The 15,067-nt window shown below is 42.2% G+C and overlaps 1 protein-coding gene across 19 annotated transcripts in view; it reads left to right on the forward strand.

Annotated features, from left to right (window-relative positions):
- HMBOX1 (homeobox containing 1) overlaps positions 1–15,067 on the forward strand; it is a 127,647-nt gene that overhangs the window by 47,412 nt on the left and 65,168 nt on the right. For 8 of the 19 annotated variants that reach the window (XM_075750357.1, XM_075750351.1, XM_075750367.1 and 5 more), the window contains 2 exons: positions 1,286–1,369; positions 14,168–14,647. In XM_075750357.1, the coding sequence (XP_075606472.1) occupies positions 1,347–1,369; positions 14,168–14,647 (503 nt within the window). In that variant the 5' untranslated portion in view covers positions 1,286–1,346. Of the gene's footprint in view, positions 1–1,285; positions 1,370–2,517; positions 2,600–5,684; positions 5,742–13,040; positions 13,190–14,167; positions 14,648–15,067 lie in introns of those variants that run through there. The other 11 variants (XR_012834974.1, XM_075750349.1, XM_075750360.1 and 8 more) reach the window with 5 other exon arrangements.

The following is a 15,067-nucleotide window of genomic DNA, read 5'->3' on the forward strand; positions in this document are numbered from 1 at the left end:
AAAAAAAGAAAAAAGCCACGTAAACGATAGTCTGTGTATGCCCAGTGGACTCCATCTGGAATAGCTGCAGATCTTCCTCAAAGCCTGTGATCGAGGAAGAGTCGTGCTATGGCATCTGGATCACTCTTAACCACGGAGAAGAGCTGAGATGTGTCTGTCCACAAGGCTTGGTTGCTAATATTACGGATGTCTCTTTATGGAGCAGAGTAAATCATCCCATGCAAATCCCTGTACTACTCTACCCACTTGTTCTCTACCCAGCTCACATACGCCCATAGCCTGAAGTGTAAATACTCTAGTTCTTTCTGCATCTGCCTGGATATATTATCCTGCCTTTCTCTTTCCCATTGGTTAACAGTTTGACTTTTGGAGCACTTTCAGTCCATGTTAGTTTGTGGAGAAAGACATCAGCAGTGATAGCTAAAGAAAATTCTATTAGGTCATTCCTTTTCAGAACATAGTACCTGTCTTCTGAGCTCTTTGCGGATGTTCGCCAAATAATCCTTTTAATAGCTTTTGTGAGTTAAAAGGGTAGGTAACTGTCATAAGGCTAAATGATTGCATAGATTAATTTACTTGTGGCCAAAAGAAATCAATTGTAATTTAAATTTTTGTCTCTGGACTGATTACCAGACATCAACTTTCTCCTTAGGAATCTACCATGTGCATTGAAGTATATGTCTGTGATTATGTATGGGTCTGGATTAGTTACAGATTATCCAGAATAATGTGATTGAACCTTTCCAGGTTTTAACATATGGGTGTGCACAAGCTCAGAATACTCAGCCTTGTTTAGATCTGTAAAGTATCCATTTAGAACTTGAGTTGTTATAATTTATAGGCTGTTTGGATGTAAAAGATTATTTACCAGACTTTTAAGACCATGGGTTTGTTGCAAACCATGTCAAAGCTCCCGCTGAAGGCAAAGAAAGAGGGTGACGCTTTAATGATCCATTTAAAAAATAAAAATTGAAAGATGATATAAGAAAATTCAGTGCTTCTAGGGAGCATTTTTCTTAACCGTGGTTATATTTAGTGATTGGTATACATTTTACTGCCTTGTAGCAGAGGGATGGGTTGGGTGATTGAGAAGGATCCTGAAGGGGCTGTCTTGGTGGGTTTTTTAACGAGAAGTGATTTGGTGCTACTGCCTGGTGAAACCGCCGTAAAGTTGCCCTCTGTAAGGCGGTTGTATAATTGTACACCGGATAACAAGAAGTCAGAATGTATTTGCCTTTCACAGAGATCTCTTAACGGTTTTGTATGTTTTAATTGTGTCTTACAGAATGGTGAATAACATTGAAGACCCTCAAGAGGCTTTATAACGTCCCATCCCCATGTAAAGTATGCTCAGAACTTTTCCAGTAGTGTAAGTACAAGCTAAAAAAACCCACAAAAATTAATTGTTTGGTGGGTTTTTTTCTATTAATTTGTCTAAAAAGAGCAGAGAAATGGTTACAGTGATTATCAACAGTTGGCTAAATTGGAGGGAGTTCCAGTGGTTTGGTATTTGCTAGACGTTTAAACATTTACTGCCTTACTTGGTCTGGCTTATGTGTTATTTCTACTTCTACTTTTGTGTCACTGAAAGAGAAGGAAAATGATGCAGTTCTTAGAAACTCAGCCTGGATCAGCAAAAAGGTAACGTTAAAAGAGAATCTCCATACATCTTCTGAACGTATGAGAGGGATACCAGAGCTGTGCAAGAGAGTTTAGCACCATTACAGACTTGGTGAACGGGGATGAGCACACCATTAACATGGTATTAGATAACAAAGGCAGAAAGGTAGGGCACCTAACCTAACGTTAGAATTGGATGTATTGGTCCAAGCAACCACTGCTGTACCTTGAATCCCAGTACAAATTGAAGTTGTCCAAATCTCATTTTTGAATTTGAGCCTATTAGTTTGTTCTTTTAAATGACTTCTGTCATGAATCTTCAATGTAATTGTTATCCATGCTATTCCTTCAGTAAATAAGCAAATGAATTCAAAGTTTGAAGCTTGTCAGGCTGAAAGGAAAGGCTTGACCTGTTCCGTGCTGTCATCCATCTCTCTCACTGGCCCATCCTATATCACTGTTCCCTATCCCTCTTTAATAGGCACGACCAAAAGCTTGTCCACTGGCAATCAGCTTCTTGAGATACTTTGACCTCTTGACTTTTGCACCTTCTGTCAGACTGAGTTGGAAAGAGAAATCCTGTCTACGGGACAGGTAGCAAGAAACTGGGCTCCTGTGAATGCAATCGTATTTTCCCAGATGGATTATTTCAGGGATGAAGATTATTAGTGCAAGTGGCATGCAGTCGCAGGCTTCTGTAGAGGGAGTCGCAGCAAAAAGTAACGACTGCCAGGGGTTTTGTGTTGGAAACTAAACTACCGATGTATTTCAAAAAGACTTCTTGATACAACCATTAATTAGTTATTTTCTAGTGCTGGTGGCTTGTCTTCTATTCAAAACTAGTGGTTTCCTACTTCATTACCAGTCCCCTGAGCCACCTCATCTTCTTTCTTTTAGCTAGAAATATGTTGGATTTCAGTATTAAAATCACCACTTGAAATTGTAAAGATCTAGTTCACAGCAGGAAAGAATTCTGGAGGTAAGGCCACGCTGCCCTGTGCATCTTTATTGTACTGGTAATTCAGAGCGTGCAGAGTGATCTTAGAGCTTCTCTGTGCTTTGTGCGAGCACAAGGACGGTCTGTCAGCTTTAACTTTGAATCAGACTTTTACCATAAATTTCCAAACTCTGCATTATATCATTTTAATTTCCTGTTCTTTAGCTAGATTTCAGTCATGTTCTGCCCCTTTGCTGTTTTAGTTGGGTATCATGTTGTTCTGTTGCTTTCTGGAATCATCGTGGCACATTGATGTGCCCGGTTAATCAGCTGCCACTAGAGGAGTAGCAGCTTTTTCGATTTATTCCAGTATGTGTGCAGTTAATATGGTCATCGAGAATGCAATATAAGTATAGGTGAATAATTTTTGACTGAGTGAAAGCTGGGGTGAACCTATTTGGAGCGGATTAGAGAGTATTAAATTAGAGGGAAATGAGCCAAGATGACCCAGTTAGGTATAAAGTTTCCAGATTAAAGCGTAGATATCTTTTAAAAAAAGGTGGGCATTGTGGGTTTGGAAGGGGAAAGAAGAAAACAGAGTCTTTAGAAAACCTAAAAGTTTTAACTTAAATACCAAATAAGATTAAAATTTAACTCTTAAACCTACCATGGTTAAAGTAGTTTGGTTACCCCTACCATGGGGCATCATAGAATCGTAGACTCCCAGACTGGTTTGGGTGGGAAGGGACCTCCCAGCCCATCCAGTTCCAACGCCCTGCCATGGGCAGGGACACCCTCCACTAGCCCAGGTTGCCCAAAGCCCCATCCAACCTGGCCTTGACCACTGCCAGGGAGCCAGGGGCAGCCACAGCTTCTCTGGGCACCCTGGGCCAGGGCCTCAGCACCCTCCCAGGGAAGGATTGCTGCCTCCCATCCCATCTCCATCTCCCCTCCTGCAGCTTCAGGCCATTCCCCTTGGCCTGTCCCTCCCTGCCCTTGGCACCAGCCCCTCTCCAGCTTTCCTGGAGCCCCTGCAGGGACTGGAAGGGGCTCGAAGGTCTCCCCGCAGCCTTCTCTTCTCCAGGCTGAACCAGCCCAACTCTCTCAGCCTGAGGTCTCCAGAGCAGAGGTGCTCCAGCCCTCGCAGCATCTCCGTGGCCTCCTCTGGCCTGGCTCCAACAGCTCCATGTCCTTCTTGTGCTGGGGACCCCCGAGCTGGACGCAGCACTGCAGGGGGGTCTCAGCAGAGTAGAGGGGCAAACATCCTCTGTCAGAAGAGAAAAGTAGGCAGCTGGCTGCAATTACCATTTCACCTACCTAATTTTTATCCACAGTTGGATGAGAGTCAGTACTCAAGAGGAATTTGAGGCATGGTGTGAACACAAGACTCTTGATTCTGGTCTCACAAGAATTAGTTATTTATCTGAAACTAAGTCCTCTAGCCAATGCAAGTATATCTCTGTTGGGTTCTCTGTAAATATAATGAGAGTAATTACTTGTACTTCACAGGCTCACAGTGGTATTGATTAATTAATATGTGTTAATAGTGAGATATGACCATTGATATTTGTGTTACATGCTTCAAACTATCTCTCAAAATATGGTTTCTGATAGAACTAGACAGTTTCAACATCATCACTTAAAGTTTACCTGAATTATGAGGCCGGTGCTTATGAATCTGACTGCCAGCAATGACAGAGCTGTCTTGGGAGTGAGTAAAAGCCTGCTGAGTGGAAAGAAAATCAGTGTGAGTAATGCAGATGAAAAAGGACTAGAGTGAAGCCTTGTCATGGTTTAGGAAAAACAACAGAAAGAAAGGAACAAGTATGTGAACGCTACCGAAGTCAGCACACATTGAAGAACAGCCAGTGAAGTTACTGTGGCTTAGCAAGTCACCACATGGCTGAGCTGTGTTAAGTGTCCAGCTTCCTGGAAATGTGACATGAAACACGTTAATTAAACTTGGGTGAAAGAGGACTCTGCTAATTTGCTCGTTTTGTCTTCAGTAACAAGGTATCATGTAAATGGCTGGTGGCTGTAGGAATGTTCACTTGGCATTTTAAGCTTCCTTAACTGAGATAATGTCTTGACTGAGCCCTTAGTTTTCCTTTAAGATAAACCAGATGAGTTAATCCATGATTTCACAGGCAGCTAAGCTGCTCTGAAAGGGACCTAAAAGAAACCTTGTTGCATGTGTGCCTCTTCTGCCTACTTCTGCTTTTGGCAAAATCAGCTTGTCCTCATGTGTTGAGTCTGTAACAGCAATCGTCAGAGCCCTCTCTAAGCTAATTGAGCTGGCTCACCAAGGCAGGAACTATCTATGGGTGGGTTGGTTGGTTGATTTTTTATTTTATTTTTTTTTTTCCCTCCTGCTGGGTTAGTGAACTGGACTGTCTGTGGAGATTTCCACCAAGTCCTGGAGCTATGCAGAAGGGCAGAAGAACAGGTTATAGGTCGGTTCACCCTCTGTCATGCATCTGCAGCCTCAGGACTTGCATCTGTAGGTGTTCTCCTCCTGCTCCAAGCAGGACACAGATTTGGACCTGCTCTGAGACTATAGACTGGCTCTTCTCTGTGTCATGTAAGAGGAAATTTCCCTAGTTCAGGTCTGGGCTACAAAGAAATGTTTGTTGCTTTAAGAGCATTAGTGCTTTAAGAGCATTAATTAGGATGTATGTTTCTTTTCAAAATGCTTTTAAATAAAATAAAACTCTAATATGGAAGCAACTGTGGCCAAAAGCCCATGTTTTTGCCATTATGATTTATATTCTACAAGGAGCCACTGTTATCTATTCCTGAATTGTTCTCCAAGTATAATCTCTGTCTTCACTAAGACTGTGTGCCGGTAAAACTACACTTGCAAACTGTTTTCTAGTAGGGGGAAAAAAAACTTGCTTTGTAGTTAATCACAAAATTAGGGATAGCTAAGTTTCAGTTATTTGCTGGGTTTGGATTTTAGTTTTCTGAACTAAGAAATTTCTCTTTTAAGAAAGTGTTTTGATTGTTGCTACTGTTGATAGATCCTGAGAGAGAACGAAGGTGCCTGAAATACTTCAGAACGTCTCTTTCTTTACGTGTGGAAGAGAGGTGGTGGAAATCCTGGTGATGGCATCTTCTGAAACTTGTCCTACACCTTGTCACATCTGATGCTATAGATGGACCCTGTGGGATGGCTGTATGTGTGGTGAGAAAATGCTCAAAAGTTTGGCCAGGCACTTGGTCTGCCTTCTTGCAGAACACCTGTGTGACTTTGAACAAGTCATTTTGACTTGTCTGAAGGCCAGTCCCTTTCTGTGACCTCTTGCTCTCACAAATTAGCATAGTTTTACTTCCCTGCCTCACAGGGATATTCTACAGAAAATGTGTTTCAAGTATTTAGATGCTCCCAACTAGCAGACTTAATAGAGGAGAATTCTGAGATTCTGTCTGGATTTTTTAATAAAGGATTGGTCAAATTCTGGAGTGAACTGCGAAGGCAAAAGACCGCAGTATACCTACCCCCGTAATGGTGACAGCTGCAAATATGTGACCTGCCAGTCTGGTGTCTGGGTTAGGCCCACATCTCAGTTTTATTCCCACAATGTCTTTGTTTTTTCGTGTGGGTTAAAGACAGTATTTCGGTGTGTTGGTGAGACTTGCTTAGCAGTGTAACTCAAGCGCACAAGTCCTGCCCTGATTCTGTTACAGAGCTTCTATCCAAAGTTTAGTCTTCGGCTCCCGAATCCAAGAGCTCCTCCTTTGCTCTTGGCACAGGGCTTTGGGCCCTGGTTCAGCACTCAGCTGCCACCTCAGCTTTTCTCTCTGTTAGTCCTTCTGCTCCCTCATTCTGCCCTTGAATCCAGCCTCAGAGTTTGAATTCTGCCTTGTTGCTGTAGAATTGCAACAATAGTAGGAAACCCAGATTTTAGAAGAAGGGAAGGTTAGGGTTAGACAGATAAGGTGTCAGTGTGAATCAGTCTGTGTCTTGAGTAGAATTCAGAAGTATCTGGCTCCCAGCCCTGTGCTTAGTCAGAGGTCAGTCCCTTTTGTAAGACTTGGATTATGACAATAATTGGCATTTATATTATATTTTTCCCATGTAAGATCGATCTCAAGTTCTCTCTCTCTTTTCCAAAGATGTCAAGCGGATACTATAAAGCAGAGTAAGTTACTCACCCAAGTGGAATCAGTGGCAAAAGTGCTAGGGTTTGCTTACTGCCAGCGTGCCAGCATCCAGTAAAAAATATTGTACCAGCAGTGAAGAATTTAGAAGACTGAGTGGAAGAACAGCTTATATATAAGTAGTGAATCTGGGTTTGGGGCTCTTTAACTAGCTGAGAAACTTGAAGCCTCCTGAAGAAATGATATGTTGATATTCTGCTCTCAGCTTGCCTTCTATAATTTGTGTAGCGGTGAGTATTTGATTACGTTGGATTTATTTTCAGAAGTTTCAGGCTGCTCTTATTAACTGTCACCATTTTGATCGAAAGCGTATGGCAGTGTTCTGCATTCCTAAGACAGTGTTTTGCATTCATAAACAGAACCGGTGACGTTTAACCTCGATAGATCAGCTTGTAGTCTGATTTCACTCCTTGCCGCAATGTGAGGCTTTCGTTTCCCTGGGATGAGAGCAGTCATTACAAGCGTTACATTTTGTTTGTGAATCAGGATGAATGGGAGTAGAGTCCTCTTTGAAAATCACAACTAAGAGATGCAACTGCAGGAGATAATTATGCTAACGTATGGATAAGGATGGCTCTGTGTTCGTTGACATGATGAGCACTTGAGGCCTGATTTTTTTTTTTTTTTTTTCCTTCTCTCTCTCTCTTGGAAACTGGTACAACTCCACTGAAAATACTGGAGTTGCAACTGATGAGCATTAAGTGTTGGCTCAGATGAGTCAGATCCTTAATCCTCTGTTGCGCCCCAGAATTCATAGCATCGACTACTGTTTTGAAGGCAGCTTTGCTTAATGTGGTGCAAAGCTTTGGGCGTTTCTGAAATATTTAAATTGGCTGTGAATAAAAGGAGATGCACTTGTTCAGTAAGAACAGAAAAGGCCAAAGCTTGAATTTGAGAAAACTAGATAGTGTTATGCCCTAAATGTCCCAGTTTTGTTCCAGCAGTTCCTTAGAGCTGCACTTGATGGGTCACAGTCTTTGCCTCTGACTGCGTCTGCATGGTGTGCACCGTTCGCTTCGTGATATACGTCACCCGCTCTGTTTGCGGAACAGCTATAGCTCAGAAGGAAAGTTCCTCTCTTGAGCATCTTGTAAGAACCAGCTGCATCCTTTGGGATGGGTAACGGTGGGTGAGATGGAGGAAAGGCTGGAGGAGTGAATGAAACTTTGCTTGGGTCCTTGGATCTCATAAAAATATATGGAGGGAGAAACAAGCTTGCATAATATAAAGCATAGTTAAAAAAATTAACAGACTGGGCAACTGGAAGTGGAGTTTCTGTGTAATCACTGGTTCCGCCAGAAAGCATCCAGAACGGTAGTTCTTGTGAATCGCGTTGTTGAATATCAGGCCGGTTGATAAGCAAATTATATTGCCTTTGGAAATAGCAATGCCATCCTTAATATCCATTTTTGCTTGCTGTCTACGTGAGACCTCACGTAGAAGGGAAACACAGCAGCCCAGTCAGAGCGAGCAAGGGTCCTTCCACCAGTGCGTGGTCTGGGGACTGGGCACGCGAAGGCAGCGCAGCTGTGTTCTCTCCTATACGTTTTTAATAGCTGGCGGACATCCATCTCCACAGTTGTTCAGCTAGCAGTTCTCACTAGCACTATATGCCCACATACACAGGGAAAAAACCTGGCAAGCTAAGGAGTTCAAGCTGTGAGAAAGACTGTAGTTAAAACACTTGTCTAGTTAACTAGTTGTAGAAAGTAATTTTTTTGCTCTATACTTTGGGGTAACCTACTTCAGCTGAAAAGCCACAACTTTACCTTGTGATTTTGGCCTTCCATTTAAAGGGAAAGATTGCGTTCAATGACACCAAGAAAGTGGATGTTACATTAACAAAAAATGATGGTGCTATAAAAGATAAGATTACAAATTCTGGAGATGCTGTTAACAGGAGAGCGCAGTGCTGTTAGGGTCCTACCCTGGACTAGCTGTATGTCAAAGAACGGTAGAAGTTGGCATCTCTCCTCATCCTGTTTGCCACAGTTGATGTGACTTTATCAGAATCGTTCTTAAACCAATTACCAGACCTAAGATCCTGCTCTGAACACTTTGGCTCTAGCCCACATCCATATTATGCAGATTATATCAAATATAGGTCTTATATCAAAAAGCGCAACTGGTTTTGTAAGTCTTGAGCTTTGCAGAGCTTATTAGATAAAGCAGTGAATTTTAATGGAAATTTGGAGAAGGATCTCTGCAGAAGAGGATCTCTTCAGTGATGCTAGAATACTTCCTACTCATGTACAGTGAGTAGAAGAGTGGAAAAAATGATTTCTTGTGATCATTAAAGAGTCCAGAGCCATTTTCTCAAGTGTTAGAAGTGTTAAGGCTGGTGTCTGCCCTTATTCCCAAATGGGTAATTGAATTGCTTTGAACTTCAGCAAGTTCAACTGGACATGGGCTTAGCTCGTAGCTGTTTTTATGGGATTATTCTGCTGTTTTCCATCACCTAGAAAGTTAGCATCAGGTAAATTATTCTTGTATCTCTGTGGGCTTGGGCTATGATAGTAGGCGAGAAAACCTTGCTGCATTTTTCCTTCCTTTTCTCTATGAGATGCAGGAAGATAAAGGAAGAGAACACCTCTGTGTCTGCCACGTACCCCCACTCAAGATCAGCACCTCAGGTTCCTTTTGGATGAGCCATGAAAGATAAACATGAAGTTTTAATGCTTTCTAGATACCAAGAGGCAGTAAGTGGAACTGGCCCATCTTACGTGGGGTGTGACTGCCGACTTAATGTGAGAAATGTCAGTAAGTTTGATAATGCAAGCTACCTTTTTTTCTATCAGGAGCTAAATAAACTTGATTCATTTTAAGGGCCAGATTTGGTTGTTAAAAATTGGTCAATTTTAGCTTTGAGCTTAATTAGTACTTTGCAGAGGTCTTGCCTTCAAAATTTCAGGGAGAAGAATGCATGGCGATTCTGCCTTGGTAGGCTCTTTTCTTCAGATAACTCCCCAAGGAAATCTGACAGCCGTTGTAACTTTGCTAACTGATCAGAAGACAAAACGTGATGATAAGCTAAGATCTGCTAGTGTTGAGAATATTTTGCTACACTGGCAGCAAAGTTTGCCAAAGTTTGACTACAGCAAAGCAGTCAGTCCACGGTCTTTGTTCTCAGGAAAAGTATTTGCTATCTTTTTCTTTTTTTTTCCCCTCTCCTGCACACCCCTAATCATTCTGCTTGTGTCTATCTTATTTTACTTCTTGTTACTTTTGCAGTTGATTGTATTTCACAAGGAAAAAAAAAAGGGGGGGGGGAGCAAACTGAATTATAGCTAGCCAGAGGAGTTCAGGAGATTAAGAGGCTCTTATAGCAATATGGGGGGGTGAAGTAGTGGAGAATATCCATTAATTAATGAGGTGAATGAAATTATGATGATTTTAAAATGGCAGATTTACTTAACTGCTTTTTAAATTGATCTTTAAACAGGGTAAGTTTATTAAAAATTTTTAAAAAGGGAAAATAACTGAACCTCTGCTAGAATAACAGTTCTGAATAATGTTACTGTAGTTATTCATTAAAAAGCAATAGATAGTTGGAAATGTTGGAACATGTTCAATAATACCACGTTTTGCAATATTTGTTTTGGGTTTTTAATGGAAAATTCCCAGTTCCTGCAGTTGTTTTCAAGACATAAAACTCACTCAGAAGCATTGTTTCTAGATCTCATGGTTGTGTAGAAAAGCACATGAAAATGTGAGTAGGAGTTCCAAATCAAGACGACCCATAAGAAGTATGTCAGATGCAATATATGGTGTGTATGTAAGTATAAGCAAGGCAGTTTTTACATCTCTATATGACATTAGTGAGACCAGCAGTGAGATACTGTAGCTGATTTTGTGCTCTTATCTTTTTAAGTGTTGAAAAATTATACAGAAGTTGTCTAAACGGGTTGGAGGGCTAAAAGAATACTTTGCATGGACAGACAGATCATTGATTTTGGTTTTGGGTTTTGGGTTTTTGGTGGGTTTTTTTTTTTAAATTGCTAACATTTTTCTAGTGATTGTGTTAAACATAGTATAATGGACTTAATTTGACAGTAGGTTTGCTGCTCTTAGATCACTTTCTGCAAGCCCTTTAGAAGCAGTCCACAGATTAACAGGACTCTGTAGAACACAAGTGGGAAGTCATTGAATCTCTTATTCGTACAGCAGAGGATGGCCTTGTCCAGCAGCCCTTGTGTCCCTGTGCGACTGAAATGTCCGCACGTGCCCAGCGGATCCCCGCCGCATCAAAGCGGGACAAATTGGAGGCCAGATCCCTTTCCCACATGCAGCCGCGTACGACAGACAGAAGGTCAACCATTTCTATTGCATATAAGAACACTGGAGTTCATTATGTGTAATTCAGTAGTAATTCACTAAAGGATACTTAGGATTCACTAAAGGATTATGTGTAATTCACTAAAGGATATTAATTTGGCCTGAGAACCCAGATCTGGAAGCTCAGCCCTGGCATTTTAGGCATATTAGGGATCACACCCAAGTTCTAAAGCAAATGACTGGCCGTGGCAACAAACTGCTGCAGGAAATGGTAAGTTCTGTGGTGTTTGACATTTCTGAAGCCATCTGGAAAGTCATGCTTTGGTGAGATGCGAGTTTTTCAGTTCACAGGGCTAGAAGGACAAAAGTTTTGGCTCTCTAGGTCTGTGACAAACTGGAGATTAAACTAGATAATCTAAAGTATGTTTTGGTATTAAACATTGAAGAGTCAGTAAGGTAGGATTTTTGAGTCGAGGCATTCTGGGTGGAGGTTCTGGTTCATTAAATCCTCCAGTTTGACAAGTACTTGAGCACATGACACTTGGTGTTGACAGATGAATGATCCAGGAAATGGTGACATGAGAAATACAGGTAAGAAATGACAAAAATGGCTATATCTCTAAGGAAAGGCGAGCTGACGTATCTAGTGAAAACCATCTCAAGGCCAGATGTTTAAGAAGAGATTTTCTATTTGAAAACCGTGCTGCTCGGAGCTGATGGGGGGGGCTTGCAGGCTGTACAGGAGTTTGTGATGTGAGTCAGTAAGTCAGCGTGACACCTCTCTTCTCACAAAGCTTGGAGAAAAGGACTGAGCAGCCCTACCTCCCCCAACGCAGAGGCCAAACCTAGAACACAGTGTCTGCTTCCAAATGCTCCTTGTCAAGCTCTGAACGTCTCAGTCTGAGATACGACCTCCAAATTTTAGTTGTTACAATTCCAGTCAGTTGCTAGTCTACTGCTGCATTGGCTGCTGTGCCCTCCTTTTAGTAGAATAATCTGTGTGCTTGTCTTTTAAAATTTAAAATGGCTCGTACGTTTTCAGTAATCAATTGTCCAAAGGACAGCACATTCCTGTTGGACTGAAGCACTTAGATGGCTGTAGTCCCTCTGTCTTCTCACATAGTCATTTTCTTGGATGGGAGTCGTCCCCTTGCATTGTCCTCCTGCTTCTTTCTCCCACGTACAGGTTGATGAAACAATGAAAGGGGTTTGATAGTTGCTTTATGAGACCAAAGATAGAGCTTCTTCTCATTTCTGTATTTTCCAGGCTGCAAATGTAGAACCGTGTTTGCACAGCTACATTCTAGCTACAGCTCTGCTAAGTGAGCCAGTTCTTGGTGCTGTCCTTCAGCCCCAAGACCACTTGACCACATCCATACTACCAGACACTCTTAGCCTTGAGGCAAGTGGCTGCATCCAAACAGAGCGTTTGTGGTTTCTGCTCCATGCAAAATCTTGAAAAAAACCTGTGAATTGATCAGGAGTGCACTGGTTGTGCTGGACCAAGACCATGCCAAAGACAATTACAGCGATTTAATAATGCTGCAGACAACCGTGTGTAGATACTACGGTGCCACTTCCCTGGGCAGTATGTAATTTGCTAGAATTGACATGGTTATACCTTCTGTGTCAAGGACAGACCTGTTCCTATTGCCTGGTCAGGTCTGTGGTGTGAGATTTTACTTCCCTGAAGAGATTCCCTTGCTACACCCGCAAAACCTATGGGCTTGGTTTACTGTGATGCATGTATCTGAAAAAAGACTAAATACAGCAATTGAAAAAGTTCTGTCACTCTGTGGCTCCTATTGGGGACTTCTCTGTGCTAGTGCAGAAATGGAAATGAGTGATCTTCAAAATTTGTGGAGAGAGATAGGCAGTCCTGTCCCTGGAAGGTCTAGCATAATCATGACAGCCATCATCCCTCTTTTTGTTTTCGTACGGTCCTTGGAATTCTTACTTGACTTTCCTGAGGCTGCTATTTGTCTGCTCTCGCTTGTAGGGATTGTACATTAGCTCTGTCACGTCTCCTGGAGTTTGAGTGATCTCTTCACCCTGCTCTCCTGCAGGAATTGTAATAAACTCTTGACTCGTGAGAAGATTCACCAGAAGGATGGAAAATGCCTTGATCTCTTTGCCAAGTTCTGTCTGCCCTCCATCTGCCAACCCTTCTTCTCAAGATCTTGAGTTCTGAAGGAGGTGATCTTGTAATTTGTATGCCATTTGGATCTGTAGTGAGGAGACTTAGGAAGAAAAAGAGATTAAGGGAGAATATTGTGATTTTTCAGTTCCATTTCTGGGCTTTGCAGCAAATACATGTTCATTGTTCTGGCGCCTTGGGAAGTTTAGGAGTTAAAAATGCTTTTGATGAGCCACCATCATGACTGAGTTACATGAGAAGCCTGCCTTTGGAGGGGAAAAGGCTGTAGACTTATTTCTTTAAATGAAAGCTCAGTAGTAATTGGATGTGCTGCACTTTCCTTGTTAGGGCAGGCGATCTGTGACAACATTCCAGGTTCAAAAGTTACTAACTTCAGAAATGGGACTTCAGTCAAATCAACTTTGGTCCCACAGGCCACTAGAATTTCCGCTAGGTGTGTTTTTTATCTTCTTTTTTTCAAGGTAGCAACAAAAAGTTGGGAAAACTTGAACTCTTTGTACTTAAGATTCGAAAGAGTTGAGACTCATAAATCTCATGTCATAACTGGTTAAAACTTCTCCAGAAAAACTCAACCTCTGACCTCGACCTAACAGTTTTGGAGCTGGGATTTCTGGGTGGTAGATATGGGCAAATGGGCAAAAATTTCACTGAAATGAAGTGGCAGCCTTAATTACTGAGCAACCGCTGTCTCTCTGTAGCGGCGGTTTATCAAAAGCAAAAGGGTACTAACTGCAGGTTTATTGTAGAAGGTGTAGGGAATGTTAGTGGAAGAGAGAAATGCTATTTGAGCACTTCAAAGAAAAGAAGCCCTTCTTCTACATAGTGAGACTAGCATTCATGGGAGGTTGCCTGCTGAGCTTGTTTGGAGGTGGACTGTTGGGCTGCCAACTCTGTCACATGTGAGACTTAAAAGTTTTGGGCCAGAATTGATCTTTCCTGCATGTAAGCTACTTTCCACGTACCGCAGAGAACTGTTGAACTGAAGTATTTGCTTTTACATTTTACCTTGTTTTTAGTCTGCTGGAAACCATGTCTCACTACACAGACGAACCAAGATTTACCATAGAGCAGATAGACCTGCTTCAGCGCCTGAGACGTACAGGAATGACCAGACATGAAATCCTCCACGCTCTGGAAACCTTGGATCGTCTTGATCAAGAGCATAGTGACAAATTTGGAAGAAGGTCTAGCTATGGAGGCGGTTCCTACAGCAACAGTACCAACAATGTCCCAGCATCTTCCTCTACAGCCACAGCTTCAACACAGACCCAGCATTCTGGGATGTCCCCATCACCGAGCAACAGTTATGACACCTCCCCACAGCCTTGCACTACTAACCAGAACGGGAGGGAGAGTAACGAGAGGTTGTCTGCATTCAACGGGAAGATGTCACCTACCCGCTACCCGCTTGCAAACAGCTTGGCTCAAAGGTCATACAGTTTTGAAGCTTCTGAAGAGGACTTGGACATTGATGACAAAGTGGAGGAACTGATGAGGTTAGTAGAAGTCTTTGTAAAATGTTTGGAAAGTCAGAGTGAGAAATCCTTTGGAAGAAATCTGCATGTTGGAGGAGTGTTGTAGCAGTGATAAGTATTACCAAGAAAGCAGGAACTGAGTTAGACAGCTATTCCCCGGCTAGTTCCCTAATGGTCGCTACCTCAATACCTCTCCTCCTGCATCTCAGTCTTGTGTAGACAACCCCTGGCCTTGTGTGGGTATCCCACAGTCTGTTTTACTGTTGAAACACTTTTTCCCATGCTGTACCAAAAATTGAACCTGATGTTAGCTTGCTAATTTTCCACCCTGCTCTTACTCCGAAGACTTCTGACTGTCAATACACGTCTCCTCCTCCACTACTTCATGCCAGTTGTATTTTCTTCCATAGACAGGGGGAGTAGGGAATCTGCCTGGTTAAT

Source organism: Balearica regulorum, chromosome 3 (assembly GCF_011004875.1).
Source record: "Balearica regulorum gibbericeps isolate bBalReg1 chromosome 3, bBalReg1.pri, whole genome shotgun sequence".
Taxonomy (NCBI): domain Eukaryota; kingdom Metazoa; phylum Chordata; class Aves; order Gruiformes; family Gruidae; genus Balearica; species Balearica regulorum.